General features: G+C 36.6%; 1 protein-coding gene and 1 long non-coding RNA gene across 2 annotated transcripts; one reads left to right on the top strand and one right to left on the bottom strand.

Moving 5' to 3' along the window:
• Nucleotides 1–2,221: 2,221 nt before the first annotated feature.
• Nucleotides 2,222–8,865, top strand: LOC109178698 (alcohol dehydrogenase-like 1). The gene is made up of 7 exons (XM_019328237.1): nt 2,222–2,319; nt 2,539–2,681; nt 3,732–3,769; nt 4,790–5,192; nt 6,167–6,403; nt 8,316–8,453; nt 8,546–8,865. The coding sequence occupies exons 1-7, from the start codon at nt 2,283–2,285 to the stop codon at nt 8,654–8,656; spliced, it is 1,107 nt and encodes a 368-aa protein (XP_019183782.1). The 5' UTR covers nt 2,222–2,282; the 3' UTR covers nt 8,657–8,865.
• On the bottom strand, nt 2,614–20,561 carry LOC109178701. Its single transcript, XR_002053754.1, has 3 exons — nt 20,550–20,561; nt 15,388–15,391; nt 2,614–2,698 (listed from the first exon to the last, which is right to left on the bottom strand). It is a non-coding gene; the product is annotated as an uncharacterized LOC109178701 (long non-coding RNA).
• Nucleotides 20,562–25,643: the final 5,082 nt, after the last annotated feature.

The raw sequence follows: 25,643 nt of genomic DNA, 5'->3' as shown, positions 1-25,643 counted from the left end.
TCCCCTTCGGCCTCGTTGGCCCGGTCTCCGCCCTCAGGCTCGGCTCGAGGGTAATCCCCTATTACCCTCGTGGGCGTTTCCCTAACGCCTTCGTCCGGGAGGTTTCGTCCGCTCGTGGACGTTTCTTCGCTCCCCGACCCGCTGGAGCTCGACCCCGAGGTCCCTGACGAGCTTGATGACCCTGCTAGCTCGGGGGCTTGGTCGGGAGTGGGCTTGGTCGTTGTTCGACCTCTGGGGAGTAGGACATGATGTCCACCTCCTCGCTGCTGTGCTCGATTGCGTCGTCGTAGTCTGTGATTGAGGCATTCTGGCTATCTGAATCCGACATGTTTTCTACCTAAAGGTCGGTCGGGGTTAGTACAGGATCGGGAGGTTAGCTCAAAGTTAGTCCTATCATGTTCCTACTCGAAGCTAAAAACAAAGTAAAAAGCAGAGGGATCAAGAGCTTACCGATTGCTGGTACTTTGCACGAGGGAGAGAACTTGAAGCTTGGCTTTGCTCGACTGGTTCGATGAACTGATGCTCGGGACTCTCTGAGGGTGCCGGTTGCTTCAGAAGATTGAGGAAAGTTTAAATGAAGGCCTCAGGGGCCTATTTATAGGAGGGCGTTTGGGCGGGAAAATCATCCACTTGCGTGACACAACCAGCTCTGACTCCGAGGTGACGGTTGCAGTCGCAGAGGCCGGCAGTGGCCGACACGTGGCGAGGAGGGGAATGATAGCTGGCCGGTCGGTTTAGTGGCCGACGGTTGGGCTTCTTCATCCCAGCCCATTTTTTCCCGGTCGATCAAAAAGGCCCGGGCTGGGGGGCTCTTGGTAGGGAATATCCCGACCGACACAGCTTCACCACGATCGAGAAGCCTTTGCCCTTTTCTCTTTGTCTTTGCAGGTAACAGGTTGGGCTCCTTGTGAAGAACCCGGTTGGGGTCCGACCGGGAGTTGCCCGAACGACGATGTCAACCACCGAGCGGTAGCCCTTTGGCGGGAGAGCTGACGAAGGACACGTGGTGGATCTCTACATCGACAGACAGGGCACCCGGGAGGATGACACGTGGTGGCTACGTGGAGGACATGCCGAACGGCTGGAGACTTGTCCCCGGCATAACGGCTATAAATACCCACAGTAGCTACAGTGTGGGGGACTTTTGGACGATCGATAGGTTGTTGTTAGAGAATCCCGACCGCAGTCAGTCGGTACTCAGAGCAACCAAGTAGATTGTACTTAGGGCCTTTACCGTGATCAATAAAGACATTTACTTGCTTTATTTGGTCTCGAGTTATTTCATATTGCTTACGTGTAATTAGCAGTATCAGGCATCATTTAAAAGTTTAGAATTAAAATTTTAATTTTTAATAGTATATTTTTATACGTTACATATATTTTTTGAGTACTACTCCTCTTGAAGCACAATGTAGTATTTATCCATAATTACTCTTTCAATCTACTGAAGCAAAAAGAATCAATACAGCCCTAACTGCGGATCGACTCACCTCCCAAGGTTGAAACTTGTCCAACACCAGTGTTGAAAAAGATGCTAGACGTCCGATTTTTTTTTCTTCAAATTATTCGTCAAAATAACATCGTTTTGACGAATAACTTGAAAAAAAAAAAAAAAAAAAAAGAAGAGAAATTCGGCCGGCTAGACGACCACCTAGACCGCTCAGGTGGCTGCCTAGATGGCCGGCCGCAGAAGAGACCGATTCTGGCGTTCCTCAACGCGGCAGGGCGCCGCCTATGCGTGATTTTTGCAACAGTTTTCAACATATAACTACCATAATAAATAAGCTAATTGCGTGGGTTCATGGGTACCATAAATCTAAGGCTGCGAACAAAAGTATTATTATATTTCCAGTAATGATTATGATTTTCTTTCTTCCCTCATAAATATGTTATCATATTAAAAGATGCCACATTTAGTTTCATTTATTTAAAGGTGTTAGTGAAATAACACCACATGTTACATAATTGAATAAATATCTAATGAGAAAATGTAATATTACAATCGGAGCCAACCACCAAGTTGATTGAATAGTTGATTTAATAGCTACAAGATTTTAAATTTTATTTTTCATAACATTTGTCTATTAGTTTTTTTAGTTTGAACCGGACAATTATGAACAATCTAAACTGGTTACCACTTTGTAGTCGTCCCATTTTAATATAATTTTCTCAAAGAAGGTAAAAGACGGAAAGTGTGTATATATATAGAAGCAAGTAGAAGCTATCTAGATACAATGCATTCTTCATAGTCCATCATCAATATACAATTGAAATCAGAGAGAATGGATCCAAGAAGCCCAAGGACCATCACATGTAAAGGTACACTACTCTACATCCTAGATCATCATCTAAAACAAAACCAAATAAAAAAAAAAATTAATTGAGTAAAGGATCAATACTCTCATATTACGTATAGTTCGTGTTATTTTAATTTTAAAAATTATTTAATTTTTTTTTTTTTTTTGGGGGAAAGGGAGGAGAAAAATTATTTTAATTTTTAGTGATATGAGGTTGTGGTTGCGGTGTTGATGGTTTCAGGGGTTGTGGCATGGGAAAAGGGAGAGGCATTGAAGGTGGAAGAGATAGAAGTAGATCCACCAAAATGTTCAGAAGTTAGAATCAAGATGTTGTTTTCCAGTTTGTGCCACACAGATGTTCTATTTCACAATGGTTTTCCTATTGTTAGTATCCATCCATTCTTAATTTCATCCTATAAATAAATAAATAAATAAATAAATAAATAAATAAATATATATATATATATATATATATATATATATATATATATATATATATATATATATATATATATATGTTAGAGAATGATGCCTCAGGTGAGAACGTGTGGACAAATCCAAACCATTGATCTAATAGATCTAACTGTTGAAAATAAACAAAACTTCGTATATTTATGAAAAGAATTAATTTCACTTTTGGTCCCACGACTTTTGAGTTCTTATCACTTTTGGTGCACAACTTTAAATTTTTTCAATTTTGGTACCTAACTTTGTTATTTTTATCAGTTTAGGTCCTTCTAGCCAAATTGATGGTAAAATATTTCTAGATTTTATATTTTAGGGGCAAAATCGTCATCCCATGGAAAGATCTTCAATATTTAAACAAAAGAAAAATCATATTAAGAGGAAAAGAAGAGTTTGCCAATGGTCGAAACTATAAATCTCATAGATCTGTCTGGTTTCTGCCCATCTTCCCCATTATTCTCATCATCAAACACCTATAGATATGATTTTACGGTGATTTTGTTTAGATATTGAAGATGTTTCCTTGGGATGACGATTTTACCCCTAACAATATAAAATCCAACAACATTTAACTGTCAATTTGGCCGAAAGGACCAAAATTGATAAAAATAACAAAGTTAGGCACCAAAATTAAAAAATTTTAAAGTTGTGCACCAAAAGTGATAGAACATCAAAAGTCGTGGGACCAAAAGTGAAATTAATTCTTATGAAAATGATTCCGCTCATTTTTTATTTAATTTCTCATCCATGAAATCTTGTAGATCAATAGTTTGAATTTGTTCACAAGTTCTGACCTGAAGAGTGGTTCTCATATGATCAAGATTCATATATATATATATATATATATATATATATATATATATATATATATATATATATATATATATATATATAGTTTTTATTTTATATATATGTCGAGTTTGATTAACAAAATTGACTTAACTAGTTTTTTTTTTATTACATTTTCAGCCACTATTTCCACGAGTACTTGGACACGAAGGAGTCGGGTAAGTTAACATTAGCTAGAAATGCAGCCAAAAGAACAAGGTTCATGATATGATTTGGGATGTTTTTTAAGGTACAACAAACCTTGGGTCAAAGAAATAATATATGCTTATATTGAAGTGATAAATTGATTTTTTTGAATTTAAATTTAAGTTAGATAAGGAATACAATTCAATTACCATAGTTATAACTAAAAATAATAAATAAATAGGAACAACTTCAGCCAAGTTGGTCAGACTATTGACTTATAATAACTATAATAAGATTAAAAGTTTGACCCTCAGATAATAACCTTGAGTTTCTCTCATCACTCAATAATAATAATAATAATAATAATAATAATAATAATAATAAACAAATACAATTACTAAGCTCCAATTACAATTGCAATAACTAATAAAAATACCATAAATAAATAGGATGAAATACCTTCTACGTAAAGGGAAAATGATAATTAAAATTTCTCTCAATGTAGATCAGACCCTAATCTCAATTGCAATAACTAATAAAAATACCATAAATAAATAGGATGAAATACCTTCTACGTAAAGGGAAAATGATAATTAAAATTTCTCTCAATGTAGATCAGACCCTAATCTAATGCAGAGCCTAATCTAATGTAGATCAGACCCTAATCTCTATATATATATATTGCTTTTCAGAGATTTTGTTTTTCTTTTCTTTTTTTTTTTTGGTTTTTGTTTTTGTTTTTTTCACTTCTCCCCCATTTTCTCTTTCCTAGTCACACCGGCAGAAACTCTTTAAAAAAACTATAACCATTGGAGATGTTCTTAAGTTTGCCAACTTGATTGTCATTGTTTTCACCCAAAAAAAAAAAAAAAAAAACAAAAAACAAAAACAAAACAAAACAAAAAAAAAATAACAAAATAACAAAAAACAAAAAACAAAAACAAAACCAAAAAAAAAAAAAAAAAAAAAAAAAAAACTTGATTGTCGTTTTCAATTTATCAAATGACCTTTCTAACCTTTTTTCTTTCTTGTATTGCATATGTCTAATGTAGACAGATAGAAAGTGTTGGTGAGAATGTTAGAGACCTAAAAGAAGGAGATTTAGTGATCACCGTTTACTTAGGAGAATGTAAAGAATGCTTGAATTGCAAATCAGGAAAGTCCAATTTATGCCTCAAATATCCTTGGTCAAAGAGTGGTTTAATGCCGGATGGCACGTCAAGAATATCCATTAGAGGCCAAAGACTATATCACACCTTTAGTTGCGCCACATGGTCGGAATACGTTGTTAGTGACGCTAATTACGTCGCTAAAATCGACCCCCGCCTCCCTCTCCCACATGCTAGCTTCCTGTCCTGTGGATTCACGACGGGTTTTGGGGCACCCTCAAGGGCAATCCACGTCGAAAACACCTCATCGGTTGTCGTGTTCGGTCTTGGTACCGTTGGATTTGGGGTAAGTACTAAAAAGTTTTACAATTTCAAATACTAATAATGCAAAACAACTTTGATATTTGTTGCACACAAGCAGCGTAGCTCGATCAGCAATCACAATGATCATAACGATCACGAGGTGTCCTGAGTAAAATTAATGGTAGGAGGCACCTTTAATCTTGTACCATACTCAAATTAATTTTTGTTCGTACATGGCTGGCCCAATTAAGGGGCAAAGTGCGGGCCAAATTAGTTTTCCATACAAGAGAGGGTTAGAACTCCCAAGCTCTCTTAAGGGACAAGAGTGCACAGTCACTTAGGCCAACCAAGCTGGTTTAAAGTTTATTATTAATATATACTAAATGTTCATTTTTCGAAGGTTCATTTTTTGTGTGCATGTTGAAAGTTCGTTTTTTAACTATATTATCAAAAAATGAATTTCAATACATTAAAATGAATATTCAATATACTAAAAATAAATATTTATCTATACCAAAAATGAATATTTATTTGTGGTCCACATTGTAATGTTGACAATGGGCCATAGTATAATTTTTGCAAATTAGTTGGTTTATAAGTGATAAATTGTGGGCAATGACACAAAATCAAGTCCTGACAGTTACGACAAATTATTGTGTGGACCACGGTCCAAAACAACGTCGTTTTGATGTTTAAAAAAATTCTTGCTCCACGCGCTTGTACTTTATGAGTTAGAATAATGTATTTTATGTGTTTTTGTAACGTGATTAACACAGTTCTGTGGACCACAGTCCATGCAATAATGATTGGATAGTTACAATGTGAGCAATTGAGTTACTGTAATGATTTACCATTCACTATCATGCCAGGCCTAGAGACGGACGAGAAAATTGAACTTTTGTGGACAAGAAGTTTGATATTTTTGTAAATAATGAAATTAAAAGTATTACTTTATTTATAAAAATACCACCATCTCAATTAATTTATTCCTAATTGTGGGTATCTCTTACATTGCAGGTGATTGCAGGAGCTAAAGAGCAAGGGGCAACCAAAATAATTGGGATTGATATCAATGACTTTAAGCGTGAGAAGGGAGAGGCATTTGGGATGACTGATTTCATAAACCCTAAAAATTCTGATAAAAAAATTTCGGAATTGGTTAAGGATGTCACAGAAGGACTAGGTGCTGACTATGCTTTCGAGTGTACAGGAGTTCCTGCTTTACTTAATGAAGCTATTGATGCAACAAAAGTGGTAAGTTACATTTTTTTTTTTGAATGAGGTGGTAAGTTACATTAACACAAACACTAATTAATTTTTTTTTGGGGAAAATGTAATACTTTTACATTTCGATTTAAAAGTATTACATTTTTCTTCAAAAGTATTATATTCTCCTTTATAAGTGAGGGGTAATTGCCAACATTATTTATTATAGAAAATATGCCAACATATATATATATATATATATATATATATATAGAAGAGCGCTCATATGCGGCGGGGTCTTACCGTGCGGCGGTGCGGTCAAATTCCAGAATACACCAACAATGTTAACAATATGCACCAACAGTGTAATAAAAACACACCACAATGAAATGCAATAAAACATCACAAAATACACAACAGACTCAAAAAAATACACCATATAACTCACCACCCCCAATGGTGTATTTCCGAACAGTGTATGGTGTTTTTACTCACACCTAATGGTGTGTGTTTGGTGATGCAGGGCTCTGTTTTGTGTGGTGTATTTTTCTAACGTTGATGGTGCATATTTGTTGAACTATTGGTGTTGCCGCACCGTAAGAAATAACCGCACCGTAAGACAGTGTCGCACCTGAACCCGCCTATATATATATATATATATATATATATATATATATATATATATATATATATATATATATATATATATATATATATATATAGAATCGCACTCAGGTGCGAATGCTTCGCCCAGGCGCGAAATAGGAATGAATTCTGTTCGTCCACGTGTCCAGATCTAATGGATGAGAAACACTGATTTTTTAAAAAAACGCGGTGGTATTTTCGTAAATAATTGAACATCGAAGTGCAAGTAAAATGTATTACAAGTGCATGTAAAATGTATTATAGGTGCAAGTAAAAATTTACACTGAGCATCAATACTTAGTTGCACCTATAGTTCTAAGTAGTTGCACACATAGTTCTAAGTAGTTGCACCTAGGTGTATGAATGTTTGCGAGTGGTTGTCAGCGGTATTACTACCCGCTGAACTCAGATCAATGAATGTTAACAAGGCGAAATTACATGCACTTATAGGTGAAAGTAGGTGCACCTATAGTTATAAGTAGTTGCACCTATAGTTGTAAATAGTTGCATATATAGTTATAAGCACACCCAGGTGCATGAATGTTTACGGAAAGTGAATGCTAACAAGGCAAAATTACATGCACTTATACGTGAAAGTAGGTGCACCTATAGTTATAAGTAGTTGCACCTATAGTTATAAATAGTTGCACATATAGTTAAAAGCACACCCAGGTGCATGAATGTTTGCGGAAAGTGAATGCTAACAATGTAAAATTACATGCACTTATAGGTGAAAGTAGGTGCACTTGTAAGTGATTTTACTTGTACTTCGATGTTCAATTATTTACGAAAATGCCACCGCGTTTTTTTTTTAAATTATTAGATCTGGACACGTGTCGCGCGCTGATTCGTTCGCATTTCCCTCCTGAGCACTAATTCGCACCTGAGTGCATCCTTATATATATATATATATATATATATATATATATATATATATATATATATATATATATATATATATATATATATATATATATAATCGTAATCAGGTGCGAACCAACCTTAACCTACAAACTTGCGAACTTTTAAAGTATTGTATTGTAACTATTACATGATTGCATTGCTACGGGTCCAAGACATGCCGGGAGGCCAGGACCTTACGGTACAATCATATCTTAGTGCAGTGCAATCCTTCCGTTCGTATTTGATTATGGATATATATATATATATATATATATATATATATATATATATATATATATACATATATATATATATATATATATATATATATATATATATATATATGTATATATATATATTCTTACACACAAATTTGAGATATTAATTATTGTCACTGAATATATATGACTAGGGAACTGGTACGACGGTAGTAATTGGGGCAGGACTTGATGAAACTTGGAAAATTAGTGTTGCCTCTATCTTGTTTAGTGGTCGAACATTTAAGGGATCAATTTTTGGTGGTGTTCGAGTTAACAAGTGCATAACCAAGGTATAATCACTTAATTATATTTTTTTAATTGATTTTTTAAAAATTGATTTCTAGTTAAGGATGACACTTGTATATACCTTTTCTTCTTACAGAAAATCCAGCTAGAAAAGTTGTTAACTCATGAAGTCTCCCTGGAAGAAACAAGCAAGGCATTTGAGTTGTTAAAACAACCAAATTGTGTCAAGGTTCTTATCAAAATTTAAGAAAAAAATATCCATTTCTATCAACATGCATTATATGTTCCTAGTAATTATTTAGAAATTTGGTTATATATCTGTACGTGTTTGTCGATCAATGTATGTAATAACAAGTCGTTGGCTTGCTAGTACGGTTTATTTTAATTCGTATGTGTCGGTTTGTGAACTATTAAACAAGGGTGAATTTATTCGTTCGTGCACACTCACAGAGTAGTGACTGCAGGTTTCCTTCTTATGTGACGTGGTACATGAATTATTGAGGCAATAATAAAAAATTATTCACATGCATGAAGTTTGGTGGCTACATTTTATTGAAAATTTGAATTAGTTTTAATTTTTATTAAAATTTCAAATTCTCTTTAAGTTTATTTTACATTTCTCATCCATGATTTTAATATTTGCTATTCCGGTAACTTCGAGATCATAGAACAATAGAGTTGTGGCGAATCCCCATCTAATAGTAATAGTAATGACTTGAGTTCAAAAACTCAATCTATGAATATTTGCAACTCTTCCATTTTCCTAGTTTTCTATTTAAACAAGTTTTTGTATCCAGAAATTTCAATTTTAAATACAATCAGAAATTTCAATTTTAAATACAATTAGAAAGCTTTTGAATTCATCTTTTGAATTCATTTAAGAGTATTTTTCTTTTGGAATAAGGTTCAAATTGGCCACTGAACGTAACCTGAAAATGCAATTAGGCCACTGAACCAAAAAAAAGTGCAATTAGGCCACTGAACACTCCAAAAATGTGCAATTTCACCTGATAGCAGGTTACCCTCAATTTTAGCAGGTTATCTGCTTACGTGGCAGCTGAGTTGGCATTTTTAATAAATTTTAATTAATTTTTAATAAATTTTAATAATAACTTTTTATTAAAAAAATTTTTTAAAAAATAAAAACGACTTTATTTTATTTTTTATTTAATTTTTTCCAATTTTTTATAAAATTTATTATTAAAATTAATTATTAAAAATTATTTAAAAATTATTTAAAAATTATTAAAAATGCCAACTAAGCTGCCACGTAAGCAGGTAACCTGCTAAAATTGATGGTAACCTGCTATCCGGTAAAATTGCATATGTTTGGAGAGTTCAGTGGCTTAATTGCACATTTTTTGAGTGTTCAATGGCCTAATTGCACTTTTTTTTTCGTTCAGTGGCCTAATTGCATTTTCAGGTTACGTTCAGTGGCCAATTTGAACCTTATTCCTTTTCTTTTTGTTACTTGTTGGCATGGTTTCCTTGTCCTATATCACCTTCATCATTTAACCAAAAAAAAAAAAAAAAATCATTGGATTGCTAGCTTTTCCATTCATTGTTTAAAGAATGTTATGCATGTATATGTCGCAAATTTGCGATGGATCGAAGTATGTCGAAAAAGTACATAAAAATGTGGCATTTTATGATGATTTGTTTAGTTATTATAGTAGAAATATTCATTAATTTTGTTGACATTTTGTTTAAAATAAGAAGTAAACAAAACCAAAGGAACATAGACAAATCACGACTATTGTTTTTACTTTTTAGATTAAGTATTTACAATTAAGAAGACTTAAAGAAATTTAAATTAAAAGTAGTATTTATTTACATTATCATTTTTATACTAAGTATTTAGACTATCGATTTTATAAAGTTGCTAACATTTATTTTAAAGACAATTATAATGAATTTCCTATATTATCTTGCATTCATATACTTTGAATTACCTATTATATTTAAATAAACAAATTCAACATTCAATTACCTATATATAAACGTCGTCTATACTTTGAATACTTATTTAAATATAAACATTGGGCATTAGCCCATTCGTACAATGGGCATGTAAAACTAGTTAACGATATATATGCAATAGACATAATACAACCTAATTGAACTTGTGATCAAGTGCTTATATGGCTGACTTAACCATCAATCGTTATATCTAGACACAGGTCTATCGTGCAAAACGGGCCTAATATGGGTTCATTTGTGTATATTACAAATTCACTTTTAGCGTATTACATGTTCATTTAACAGTTTGTATAGATTCATAAACTTTAGTATATAGATTCAATTTTAATGTATTGTATGATCGTATTAAGAGGTAAAATGACACTTTTTCCTCTTGAATTATATGCATATTGCATTGTTTCCACATTAATTAGCAACCCCCCTCCCCTACCCCACCCCTCCAAATTATTTTAAAAGTGACAGTTTTCCTCGGCTCCCTTTTATGTTAAATGTGCATTTTTATCCTTAAAAATAAGTATTATATTTCATTTTTTTTTTATCTTCTCTAACCAATTATGGCTTATATGTAGAGATGATCGGGGTTGAGTTTAAACTTATCGGACACTATAGCAACCGATGTATTGGGCCTATATATCATGAGAACTAGACTTTCAATGAAGACGGTATACAAATGCTAAATAGCGATCTAACGGGTCTAATAATTGAAAATTAAGGGGGGGGGGGGGGGGGGGGAGCACCAGGGCGCACTATGCATTGTGTGCCCTGACCCAAAACGACGTCGTTTGTACATTTTGTGTGTCTGCTGTTAACTTCTTTAAAAAAAAAAAATTCTTATGTTTCGAATGTATAGAATTGTATAATAGAATGCACAAAATTGTATAATAGAATGTACAAAATTTTGTAACAGAATATACATAATCTTTTTTTAAAGGATAATAGACATAATCTAACATAATATATAATACACATAAACTCTTAACATAATACACATAAACTTTAAACTCTTTAAAAAAAAATCTCATATTTCGAATGTACAGAATTATATAATAGAATGTACAAAATTGTATAACATAATGTACAGAATTTTATAAATGCGTCATGGTGCACGATATAACGATGGGAAAAAGAGCATGTTGAATTTTCATAAATATACAAACTTCAAAATTTACATAAAATTAGGTAAAGTGAGTAATATTACATGTACTACTAATGTGACATGTAGTAATTGATCTATGAAAATAATGAATTGAAATTTTTTGAGAAAATTACATTTTTTGAGAAAATTACATTTTTCGTTCCTAAATTATAGAGTAATTATAGAATTCGTCCCTAAGTATTGGTCATACTCACTTTTTGTCCCTAAGTTATCATTGACGTTGCACTTTTCGTCCTTTCGTGCTCACTTTTCGTCTATGAGTTATGCTAAAATTGTAAATTTCGTCCCTAATGTTTATTAGTAAAGGTACGGAAAATGCAACATTAATAATAGCTTAGAGACGAAAAGTGAGTATGACCAACACTTAAGAACGAATTCTACAATTATCTTATAACTTAAGGACGAAAAGTGTAATTTTTCCAATTTTTGTTTTATTTTTTGTTCTCCAATCAAATCAACACATTACCATTTTTGTTAGTTGTCATAGGTTGGCCCATTGGATAAGTACAATTTTTTTTGTTTGTGTGTTGACAAAGTCTCCATCGTACTCCTTATCATTTTTAGCAGGTGGATAAGCACATTGCAACATCTCCTCTATTCTCTCTCCTACTATTTCTTTCTTTCACATCACGTGAAAAACTTTAAGAAAATTATAATTTTGTCACAATTGGTGATACTCTAAATCATTTGATATATAAAGGATCATTCCAATGTAACCCCCCATCCGCCCACCCCCCCCCCCAAAAAAAAAAAAAAAAAAAATTAAAAAATAGCGTTTACACTTTTAAAAATAATGGAGGGAAAAAAGGGTAAAAAACTAGTCCCCGTTTACACTTTTAACCTCATAATTGATATCTACTAAACAAATTTATTGATGAATGGTGAAATTTTGAACAAAATTGTTAATTTGGGTATCAATTGCGATCAAATTAGGGATGTGAAACAAAATTTTAGTTTTTAGATAGATCAAATACTAAAATTTAAACACGATATAAATTAAACAACTAATTCAATGCACGAATGAGTAATTTTTAAATAGAAAAGACTTCCCACTCCTACAAAAATCATTCAATTCTCTTTGATCTGGTAATTTTTGAGTCGTTAATTTTTTCTCTCTTTTTTTTTTTTTTTTTTTTTTTTTTTGTTTCATATCTCAACTCATCAAAAATTTTCATGTCAGCTAGGAGTGGTAAAAAAAAGTGAATAATTGTCTCGCTAGGTTAGCTCAGTTGATTTGATCGGTTACATTAAAGTTTTGCTCCAGTGATGGTGTAAGAGACCTTGACTGATTAGAGGAGATAAAGACTCCTTGTACATGGAGTGTATAAACAAGATGGTAACCGGGTAGAGATATTAAGATTTAAGATTAGTCTAACATAAATTAAGATACTTAATGCATTAAAAAAATGAATAGTTTTGGTTGGGACACCTAATATTGTGTTTTCCAAATAGCTACTATAATAAGTAAGGAGTTCTACTACCTGCACTCTCAAATTCTACTCCCTCACAAACCAGGATTGGTTATTTTCATCATGTGAGTCGACAAAAAAGTGTCTACATCAAGAACATGTGAAAGAGAATACAAGTTGAGAGTATAAAATGAGAATACATCAAGTATTTTCCATAACTAAGCTAATTGCGTGGCTTCATGTGTACCAACAATCTAAGGTAGACAAAAATTATCAAATATTGTCCTTTCCAATTAGCTACCGTGATAAGTAAGCTAATTGCGTGGCTTCATTTGTACCATCAATCTAACTATTTAAGGGAGAAAAAATTTATCAGACTATGGACCATGAATGCCACCCAACATAAATATCATATCGGAAGTAATTTTATGTGTGGTGTTTTATTTTTCTCATAGAGAAGCCTTCAAGTACAATTGTGATTCAGGAAGATAAGGCCGGTGCTTGTCGGCAATTTATATCGTGGATCTGGGTTCACATAACATTGTGGACCCTGAATCAAAACAACGTCGTTTTGATATTTAAGTTTTAATAGATTCTGTAATTTTTCTGTTTCACATATTTCAAGTTTCAACATAAATTTTAATTTATTTTAAGTACAGAATCAATACTCTTAAGGTACAGAATTTCATAACACGAGACACAAAAATTCACAACAAAAACACATACACATGTTACATATTTACTTAATCTCAAATATGATTTACGTAGATAATTTATGTCCTATATGCACATAATCTATCTACATCTACAATTATAATAAGAGCCAATAATTTTAGTCCCTTAACTAGAACAAACAAATGTCGGTACCATTGTTTCTAAAAATGAATGGTTCATATTATTTTGATTTTAGTATATTTTTAATGATTTTCCCTATTTACCCTCTATTATATTATTTTCGTCCCTTAAATAACCTAAATTCTGTTAGTATAAACTTGAGTAACGGATTATTCCGTTAACTATTTATTATTTTTAACTTACTCATTAATTTCTATAAGAAAGGTCTTAGGTTCGAACCTCATCCCAATTAGAGTTGGCATAATTGTTAAACATATACTACGAATATGTTAAAATGTATTAAATAAATAAATAAATAAATAAATAAATAAAAATATATATATATATATATATATATATATATATATATATATATATATATATATATATATATATATATCTACTATCTACTATCTACTATCTACTATCTACTATCTACTATACTAATAAGAGCCCAAGAGAGTTAGACCTATAATGGGTAGAAAAAATGGCGGTCAAATTTTTTAATTAAATGAATGGTTCATATTGATCAGATTTTAATTTTTCATTAAGATTTTCTAATTTATCCTTAATGAATATGATTATCCGTTAAATATTATCTTTTCCGTTAATTTCTGTTAATTCACCGTTAACTTACTCATTGGTTTCAATAAAAAAGGTCTTAGGTTCGAACCTCATCCCAATCAAAGTTCGCATAATTAGTACTCTATTTTACTCTTATTAAATTAATAAATAATAATTTAGTAGCTACAAAAAAAAAAAAAATACATATGCATTTGTTTAATTTATAATTATGTGTCTACAATGTCTTTATTCAAAAAAATTATTCATTATCAATAAATTAAATAAGAGAAATAATTTCATTAGTTATATTGTATTTATTTTTTTCCAATATAAAAATTCTTTACATTCAAATTCATCAATTAATTATATTCGCTACATTGTCCCTACAATGTCTTTATTAAAAAAAAATTATTCATTATCAATAAATTAATTAAGAGAAATAATTTTATTAGTTATATTGCCTTTATATTTCTCCAATGTAAAAATTCTTTACATTCAAATTTATCAATTGATTTTTTTTTTGAAACAACAGAACAAGATTCATTAACAACTTAATAATCCGGAAATACACGGAGGTGGGATCACACCCCACGAACCTGAGACAGGCAAAGAAACCGTCGCCCGAGCTTACTCATGAGCAACTTGATTCGCTGTTCCCTTGACATATTGGACCTTAACAGTCCCTATGTCACTAGCAATCGACTGACATTGCTTTACTAACATCCCTACATATGAAAAATCCAAAGCATTCGAATTAAAAGCATTACATAAAATCAAACAATCTGACTCAAGAATTATTGTGCTATGACTAAGGCTTTTTAGCCAGATTAAAGCTTCTCTAGCCGCCAAGGTGTTTGCCATCAAAGGATCGCTACCACATGACAATCGGTCACTCTTAGCAGCCACAAAACTACCAACGTGATCGCGTACCACCGCTCCGTAGCCAACGCCACCAGGGATGACAGCAGCGACGATATTGCATTTGAGCGAACCTTGGGGAGGCGGGTTCCATTGCTGGGCAGAGACACCGTCGACCATCCTCGTACGATTGAGTGCAAACGCTCCTTTCCAAACTAACTTTAAGGCATGCACCTGCGCCTTCATACACTCGGTAGAAGGAACAACATTTCTCCAGATCACCGCATTACGTGTTTCCCACACCGCCCAGAGGACTGCTGCTAGGCGGACAACAGCCTCGACGTTCGGAGAGCTCAGAATAGAGTCCATAAACTCATGTATGCATTGCCCCTGTGAAACGTCGTTCTCCTCCCATACTCTTTACGCGAACTAGCAGTCACAAAATAAATGCTCCGCCGTCTCCGCAATGAAGCCGCACAATGGACAAACCCGGCCTATCCAAACCCTCTTCAATTTCAGATTCTCACGCAGAGGAAGAATGCCACGGGCACACCGCCATAGGAGATTCATTACCTTGGGAGGGATCGGAAGCGACCATAGAGACTTCCATGGCAGGAAAGCATGATAGACCGAGCTTGGATTATTAGTCAAAGTGAGTAGTTTGTAACCATGTTTAACTGTGTATAGTCCCCTTATGTCGCATAACCATCTCCAAGAGTCACTAAGATGTGTGTTCACTGGTGTTGCCATAATTCCGTGTACATCATCAGCGTAGAAAACATCACGTAACACCTCAACATCCCAGTTACCTTGTTTGTCCAAGAGGCCACTAACTCTTGCCTCGCTTAGTGCTTCAATACTGGACGAGACTAGCTTAGTATTTGCAGTGCATGAAAGCCAATCCCAACCCCATATTTTGGTATCCTGACCGTTGCCAATTCGCCGCGCTATCCCCAACCGTAGAACCTTTTGACCGGCTACAATGCTGCGCCATATATAACTTGGGTTACCCCCAAGTTGTGCTTCCATGAAATCACAGGTAGGATAATACTTGGCCTTTAACAAACGACCGACCAATGATTCAGGGTAAATCAACAAACGCCATCCTTGCTTAGCAATTAGAGCTAAATTGAATTCCCGGAGTCGCCTGAAACCTAACCCGCCCCTGTCTTTTGGCTCACACATCTGTGACTAACTCAACCAATGAATACCCTTTCTACCTTCCCCGCCACCACCCCACCAATACTGGTTCAACATCTTCTCGATGGTGTCACACACTCTACCCGGCAGCAGGAAAATTGACATGGTAAAAATAGGTAAAGCTTGAGCAATGCTCTTAATTAACACTTCTTTACCTGCCTTGGATAGATATTTATTCTACCAGGCCCCAATGCGGTTCCGGATCCTCTCCTCAATGTACCGAAACGTAGCGATTTTGTTCCGGCCTAACACCGGGGGAAGATCGAGGTAACGACCCAAATCTCCCACAACACGCACCCCCACTCGCTCCACCACTACATTCCTCATCTCGTCGGCAGTATTCATGCTAAACACGACATTTGATTTAACGTAGTTTATTAACTGTCCCGACGCCACGCTATAAGCATCCAAACACTCTCGCACCCTTATAACCTCCTGCTCATTAGCCCTGAAAAAGAGCAAACTGTCATTAGCAAAGAAGAGGTGTGAGACGGGCGGGGCCCCCCGCACCACCCTCACACCGTGAATGTCACCCCGTGCCTCCGCCTGTTGAAGGAGGGCTGACAACCCCTCCGCACATAGAATGAAAAGGTTGGGAGATAAAGGGTCCCCTTGCCTTATTCCTCTCGTAGGGTCGACGGTACCTATTGTCTCCCCATTAACCTGAATGGAGTAGTTAACCAAAGAGACACACAACAACAAGAGGTCCACCCACTCTCGCACAAACCCGAGAGCCAACAACATGCCCTCCAAAAAATTCCACTCCATTCTATCGTACGCCTTAGCCATGTCTAGCTTCAGCGCCGCCCACCCCACAGCCCCACAAGTCTTTCTTCGTAAGAAGTGACCAATTTCCCCCGCTACAATAATATTATTTGTCAACAACCGTTCATGGACAAAAGCACTTTGTGATTGTGACACGACCTGCCCCAGACATCCCTTCAAACAATTAGCCAACATTTTGGCCAAAATCTTGTAGGCCACGTTGCATAGAGCAATCGGGCGTAAGTCAGACACTTTCTCGGGATTCTTCTTTTTAGGTAAAAGAACGATATTTGACTCGTTGAGTCCCCCGGGTAACCTCCGATTGGAAATGCAGCTCAAGATTAAAACGGATAAGTCATGGCCAATCACCGGCCAAAAATGCTGGTAAAAGGCCGGCGACATACCGTCCGGCCCCGGGGCCTTGTCCGGTGACATTGAAAATAATGCCGCTTTGACCTTCTGAACCGTAAACGATTGTAACAAGGAGGTATTCATCTTGTCTGTTACCCGCTTATGTACTCGGTTAAACAGGTCTGAGTTACTGTGCCTGGAGTGAAAAATATGATTGAAATGCCTTATAATTTCCCCATGCATTTCTTGTCCCTCCTTCCACTCCCCTTCCGTGTCTTTCACTCGCGCCAGGCGGTTTTGTCTTCTCCGACTCGAAGCTGCTTTGTGGAAGTAGTTAGAGTTTCGGTCACCATGAACCAGCCATAGTTGCTTCGATCTTTACCTCCAGAAAATTTCCTCTTACCTTAATAAAACCTCCAACTCCCCTTCTGCCCCCAGAAATTCTGAAACTGCGTGCGGGTTCCTATCCTCCTTCAGAGACGTTAATTTCTTTTAGCACCTTTATTCGATTCCCAAACTGGCGGTAATGCTCCCCCCATCTCCAAAGCCGCTGACCACATTCAGCTATCCTTTGCTGGAAACACATTCCCATCGTCCGGCGCCAAGCTTCATCAACCACCTTGGCACACCCCTCCTCAAGAAACCACGCCGATTCAAATTTGAACGCCCTCCTGGTTGCCCTCACCGGCCGTGTATCTAAGTCCAAAAAGATGGCACATTGTTCAGAATTGTAGGTCCAGACATTTTGTACCTCTGCCTCATCGTAAATCTCTAGCCAGTCTATTGAAGCCACAACTCTATCCAAACGTTCCTCCACCCATGCATCCGTCCCCCGGCCCTTCTCCGACGTGAATCGTCCACCCGTCATCCCAAGATCAACGAGCTGCCAGTCTCCCAGTGTAACACCCCGAAATTTCAAGGTATTTAAAACTTATAAAATAAAGGCTAATCTTTTTTAGTTCCCAAACAGAGCATAACTAGACATAGTAGTCGGGGTGCTATGCCACATCTGAGCTGGAGAACTCAAATGCACAGGCTAAACTAACTACCAAATACAAATCAAGGCACGCAGGCCATCTCATCCAGTTTAGAACTATCTAACTAAGTTCACGGATCCACTAGCGCGCTCCGAAGCTACTCATCTATAACTGAAAGCTAAATAATATTTGTTCAGCGAATAATGCTGGTAACCCACTCCAACGCGTTAAGTACAATATAGGTAGGTATAAGGAAAACCATTTTGAAACCGAAATACATATATAATCCTAAGAAACTCTAATTTAAATCCGAGGACAGACTCAACAAGCAATAGCAGATACGTTCAACACAATTAGACACAACCATAAAGATTCTAGCATGCATCCTAAGGTCATACGACTACACAATACCAATCATATCATTATTCAGTCATCATCACACACTCAACAACAAGACACGTAACGGTGTGCACACATATGGTGGTGCCGCAAGACCAATCACATGCCCATACATGAGGGTCCTCTGACACGGCCCCGCAGCACTTTAACTTGTACCGCAACACAAGGAGATTGATCGCAACCAATCATTGAACCGCAGCTCATTTGTATAAAAAACGTTTGATCGCAACCAAATGGTGGACTGCAGCCCTATTAGCATATGTGTCTGATCACAACCAGATTATGGACCGCAGCCCTATACATATATACATATATATATATATATATATATATATATATATATATATATATATATATATATATATATATATATATATAAAACAGCCGATTGTTCTCAACCAATCCAACTGCCTGTATAGCCGACCGATCGTAACCGGTCGAGTTAATACCTGGTGGTTCTCAACCCACCAGATAGTCACTATAGCCAATTGATCGCAACCAATTTGGTTATCATGCACAACAACATAGAAGCCAAACAACATGCAACCCACATTAACACATAACGATGGGGAACCTTCGGGGAACACGTAACCCATCATAACTCATATGTAATAAACTACATTAACCCACCCATGACACTCCTACGGGATCATACACCTTCCTCCTAGGCTAACGGGATACCAATTCATCTAGCATGTAATACACAATACTCTTTTTTCCTAAGAACGGTACCCGATACATCAAACTAGATTCACACACGACAAACAGGGTACAACGGAACACGGGGAAACAACAGACGGGAGAAAACATCACCTTACCCACCAACTTTCCAGCGGGTGGACGGCGGGTGGAGGACCACCCGCCGGCGGCGGCGTCAATCCCAACGGGTGCCCGGCGGGCAGTCGCCTGCCCGCTGGTAATCGGGCAAGGGCAGCGGGTAGGTAGCGGGCACCCTTGCCCCCACCTATCCCCCACTGACTCATATGTAATATTTGGTCCCGGGATCTTTCGTGGAACCCGAAACCATGTCCAGACACATAAATATAAATGACAGTACCACGTATTCAAGTAACTGAATTAAACCAAGAATCACACCAAATACATCCTAACACGACTCCTAAACATGCCAAGACTCAACACCCGATCATGCAAAGTCCCACCCCAAACATACCAAGAATAACATAATACGAAATCCACGTTATTACCCTAGGGCTCTAGACATAATCAAAATACAAGATCATTCATATAATTTATCATAGTATCAAGAACATCAAGATTATCATATAAGCATCAAGATTAACACATAAACATCAAGATTATCACATAAACACAAAAACCCTAGGCAAAGCTCTATCAAGACTCAAGCACATAATCATATATCAAAGGAGCCAATGAATAAGATATAGCAAGGAAAATAGGTTTTGTTAAGACATGGGTTACCTCTTAGCTTTAATTAATCCTCCCTTGGCTATTAAGGTTCTTCCCTAAGATTTCCATCCGATTGATCTCCCTAGGCTTGGTGGTGGGGAATCTCTTGGGAATAATTTCATGTAATATAACTATGGGTGGTGAGGGTTCTAATTGCCTTCTAATCCCCTATTTATAGAATCGGGAATCCTAATCAGAATCTGAGTAGTAAAGGCCTACTTTCTTTATTCCTAACAGATATATAGGTCTAGGATTCCTAATTAGAATCTGACTAGTAAAAGGTCTATTTTCTTTATTCCTAATAGGCTTAAGACTCTAGTTTGGGCAAGGGTTCACGATCCATGGTGGACCACATTAATTAATTAAAGGGAATCCTACCCAAATTAAATCCTTTTTAGTAAAGCTAAGAGACCAGGAAGACCCACGCTAATCCTTTTTATATTGACAATGATGTCAAAAAAGGTATATTATGAATAATTTTATATATTATATTCATGCGTGAAACTAAATCCGAAGCAGTGACGCAATAATATTCTCTCCCGAAGCGCGACTCCTAGGGTTTTCGGTTTTCTCCTTCGACGACGAAGGTTATCAAGCTTCTCGACGATTCCGTTCTCTTCTCTACAGCAGTGGCCGGTTACTATGGCTACGGACGGCAACACGGAAGCAGCGGTGATGGGCGGTATAGCGGGGCGGACGACGCGGTGGACGAATATCGCCTTGGAGGACGAGGAGGATGTGTTTGCACCAGTGGAATAGGTTGAGGGTAGCGGAGAGCCGGACAGTCCGACGTGGCGTCTGGTAGGAAGGTTTTTGACTTCAAAAATCATCAAAGTGGAATACATGAGCTAGGTTATGGCCTCGGTATGGCAGCCAGTCAGGGGGGTTTAGGTCACTGAGATACAACCTGGCCTATTCTTGTTTGTTTTTTATCACGAGACCGATATGCAGCTTGTTCTTGATGGTGGTCCGTGGTCGTTTGAAAATCACACACTGGTTTGCAAACAAGTCCAGGATGGTGTGATACCGGTTACGGTACCGCTGGATACTGTTGATATGTGGGTTCAGGTCCATGAGCTTCCGTTAGGGTATACGTCAGATATGATGCTAGAGCAGGTTGGTAACTTCCTAGGGAGCTTCATTAAGATTGATGACCGATTCGCAAATGCGCCCTGGTTACGAAGCCACTCAAACGCCGTATGAAACTCTTGAAACGTGATAAGACGACCTGTTGGGTAAGCTTTAAGTATGAAAGATTGCATAACTTCTATTTTTTCTGTGGTATGATGGGACACTTGCATAAGTACTGTTTGAAGGCCAGGGAAGCGGCTATCCGTTGGATAAGTATCCCTATTCTGATGAACTTCGTGCCGGACAACGCAGGGGACCACGGAAAGTAGGGGCGCCGTGGTTGTTGGATAAGGATGGTAAGCCAGTGCAAGTGGCAGCGACCATGGCTTCTGTACTGCCGGGAGGACTGTCTGCCACTACTACAGTGGATTCGGATTCTAGCCGGCGGGGGCCTGAGCCGTTTGTGTTGGCTTCGGTGAAGAGACGGCGAGAAGGGAGGGATGTGGCACATGTATATGAGGGTGAGGAGGATGTTTCAATGACTGAGGTTGTTCCAAAAAAACTTGTCCATTGCGGGTACTAGTTCCCAGACCCGCCCGTCATCATGAGTATCCTCAGCTGGAACTGTCGTGGCTTGGGCAATCCACGAACAGTTCGTAAAGTGAAGGACCTTGTGTCGCGTAAGAAGCCCGATTTTATTTTTTTAATGGAAACTAAGGTAGGATGGATACATGCTGAACGTATTCGTGTTGATCTTGGTTTTGATGGTCTTTTTTATATTGATTGTGTTCAATTGAAGGGAGGTCTCGCTTTGCTGTGGCGGAAGAATAACACAGCAAGGCTTATTAGTTATTCTAAAAATTATATTGATATTGAGGTGACTATGACTGGTTTTCCGAAGTGGCGTATGACGTGCTATTATGGCTATTCAGAACGTAATAGGCGTACAGAGGCATGGGAGTTTTTGAAGTCACTAGCACTGCAATCAACCCTACCGTGGGTGATGGTCGGTGATTTTGACCTTCAAAAAATCTTTTTTAATTATCATTAACGGAATTAATTAAATAATTAATCCGGAATTAAAGACTGTAACACGGGGTGTTACACCTAGGGAGTGCCCCTGGATGAGGATGCTCTCCCCGTTTTTCCGATTGGCAGGCGATGTCGTTGAAATCGCCTAGGACCACCCAAGGAAGAGACGAACGATCCTTGAGTTGCCGAAGGAGATCCCAAGTATCTTGCCGTCTGTTCCTGTCCGGATTACTATAAAATCCAGTCAATCTCCATATCGGTTTGCCTGGAAGAGTTACCTCTATGTCGATATGATTATGTGAGTAACTTAATAGAGTCGCCATGTCAGCGTCTCTCCAAAACAATGCCAAACCCCCACCCAAACCAACCCGCTCCACACACAACACCCCTTCAAAACCCATCTACACCCGCAACCGCTCCACCTGTCCTTCGCTTGCTTTCGTTTCCATCAAGAAAACGAAACTGTCTTGCTCCTTGGACACTAAGCCCAAGAGTTCGCGAACTGTCCGGGTTCCACCCATTCCCCGGCAGTTCCAGCTCAAGACACTCATTGGGATGGGTGAGCCTGGCTCTATAGACCCGCCGTCGACATGTTTTTTGAAGACTCACCCATCGCTATATCCACCCCCTACAAACTATCATTAACCTCCCTATCCCCCCTGCGCCGCTTCAGATCCCCATGTAAGCCTGCACCCACTTCAATCGCCATTAGAGACAACGCTGGGTCGGCTGCAGTATCAGTGCCCATCGTTGAAACTTGTGTCATGGATGGCAACAGCCACCTTGCACCCACCGGTTTGGCTTGGCGACGCGGACCTGCCCGCATCCAGACACCAAACGGAAACGCCTCCGGCTCCACCCCTTCTTCATAGACCCTCTTGCAAAATTTTTCTGTGTGACCCAACAGCCCACAACAGAAACAGAAAACACTAAGTCTCTCGTACCTGAAAGTGATCCATTGATACGTGACATCCCTTCGATTCAGCTTTATGCGTCTTTTCAGCGGGATCGTCACATCCAATTTGACTCGAATTCGATAGAAACTGCGCCAGGAGCCCCCAAAATTACCAGAATCTGTCGCAATAAAATGCCCGACATAATTTTCGACCTGAGTGATAAATTCCGTGGATGCGTAGATCGCCGGAAGTCCGTGAATTTGGACCCAGAAATCAGCTGTGTTTAGAGCAACCTCCTATGGTTGCATCTCCTCCGGCACCAATTCGTAGATTAATAATTGATTCTCAAACGACCACGGGCCGTCGTCTAACACTATCCTCAAATCTTTCTGGTGTAGGAATTGAAAGAGGAATAGATTGTCCGCCAGAGAAACCACATGCACACCCATGACCGGACGCCAGACCGACGCCAGGACTTGTTGCATATGATCGAATTTGATCAGTTTGTCCGTGAGAAATCTCCCCACCAAATTGTGACGCAAACCCGAATCCAGCACAGTCCGTAGATCAGGCGCTTCCAAGCTGCTCGTCTCCTCTTCGGCGATCTTAAGATCTGCACAACATTTCTCGATTTGACTCATATCCATTTTGGCTCGGAGTGATTGATATGAAGCGATTACCAAGAGATAAACAATAACAATCAATGCAGACGCCATCAGGAACCGGAATATAAACCCTAGATTGCTAGGGAGACACTCTCCTCGACACGATCAAGGGAGAGGGGCCACTATCAGCAACGACGATCGGAACGCACGATCGGATCTTACGAGAAATACGGAGCTTTTTCACTACAGATACAAGCTATAATTTATCAATTGATTATATTCACTACATTGTCTATTATCTTTTTTTGTGAACTATTTTTTAATTAAATATCAAAGTTATAATACAAAATAATGTTATATATTTATTTAAAGAGCCCAAGAGAGTTAGGCCTATAATGGGTAGAAAAAATGGCTCAAATTTTTAATTAAATGAATGGCTCAGATTGACCAGATTTTAATTTTTCCTTAAGATTTCCTATTTCCTAATTTATCCTTAATGAATATGATTATCCATTAACTTTCCTGTTAAATATTATTTTTTCTGTTAGTTCACTGTTAACTTACTCATTGATTTCAATAATAAAAAAAAGGTCTTAGGTTCGAACCTCATCGCAATCAAAGTTAGCATAATTAGTACTCTATTTTACTCTTATTAAATTATAAATAATAATTTAGTAGCTACAACAAAAAAAATACATATGCATTTCTTTAATTTATAATTATGTGTCTACAATGTCTTTATTTAAAAAAAAATTATTCATTATCAATAAATTAAATAAGCGAAATAATTTCATTAGTTGTATTGTATTTATTTTTCTCCAATATAAAAATTTGTTACATTCAAATTCATCAATTGATTATATTCGCTACATTGTCCCTACAATGTCTTTATTAAAAACAATTATTCATTATCAATAAATTAATTAAGAGAAATAATTTTATTAGATATATTGCCTTTATATTTCTCCAATGTAAAAATTCTTTACATTCAAATTCATCAATTGATTATATTCACTACATTGTCTATTATATTTTTTTGTGCACTATTTTTTAATTAAATATCAAAGTTATAATACAAAATAATGCTATATATTTATTTACCAAGTATTTTATTAATACCATGAAAAAATTAAAAAAATATAATTAATAAAGTCAATCATATTAACTACTTGAATGATTTGTTGACAAATAGAATATTCAAATCACACAACAAATTGAAGTGAGAACTACCTCGCAATGTCCTTGTTTGACAACCAGCAGTTAGCGGTTAGCGTTAGCGGATTATATTAATAAATTTGACCAGCGAATTATATCAACGGTTGGTAAAAAGATATTTGAAAAAATTAGCTGTTTAGATTAACATGTAAAATGACCTAAGTGTATATATATTTTTAATAACAATAATAATAATAATAATAATAATAATAATAATAATAATAATAATAATTGTTTTAAAAAAAATAAAAAATATAATTAAGTCAATCATATTAACTACTTGGGGGATTTATTGACAAAAAGAATATTCAAATCACACAACAATTTGAAGTGGAAACTATCTCGCACTGTCATTGTTTGACAATAGCATTTAGCTCTTCAATATTAGTACATATTTAATATTTTATGCCGTAATTTTTATTTGCTCTCCCTTATGTCCCATATTTGGTTTCAACCATACCTATACAATTATTTTATTGAAAATTATAATCAAT

The sequence above is a fragment of the Ipomoea nil genome, unplaced genomic scaffold (genome assembly GCF_001879475.1).
Source record: "Ipomoea nil cultivar Tokyo-kokei standard unplaced genomic scaffold, Asagao_1.1 scaffold0865, whole genome shotgun sequence".
Taxonomy (NCBI): domain Eukaryota; kingdom Viridiplantae; phylum Streptophyta; class Magnoliopsida; order Solanales; family Convolvulaceae; genus Ipomoea; species Ipomoea nil.
Note: the sequence above shows the minus strand (reverse complement) of the source record. Positions and strands in the feature narration are given on the sequence as shown.

Bases quoted from the DNA above. Each gene is read 5' to 3' on its own strand.
- LOC109178698 (XM_019328237.1), top strand. From the start codon at position 2,283: ATGGATCCAAGAAGCCCAAGGACCATCACATGTAAAG. The intron at 3,770-4,789 runs GTAAGTTAACAT...TGTCTAATGTAG, and splicing joins CTTGGACACGAAGGAGTCGG to ACAGATAGAAAGTGTTGGTG. The intron at 5,193-6,166 runs GTAAGTACTAAA...CTTACATTGCAG, and splicing joins TTGGTACCGTTGGATTTGGG to GTGATTGCAGGAGCTAAAGA.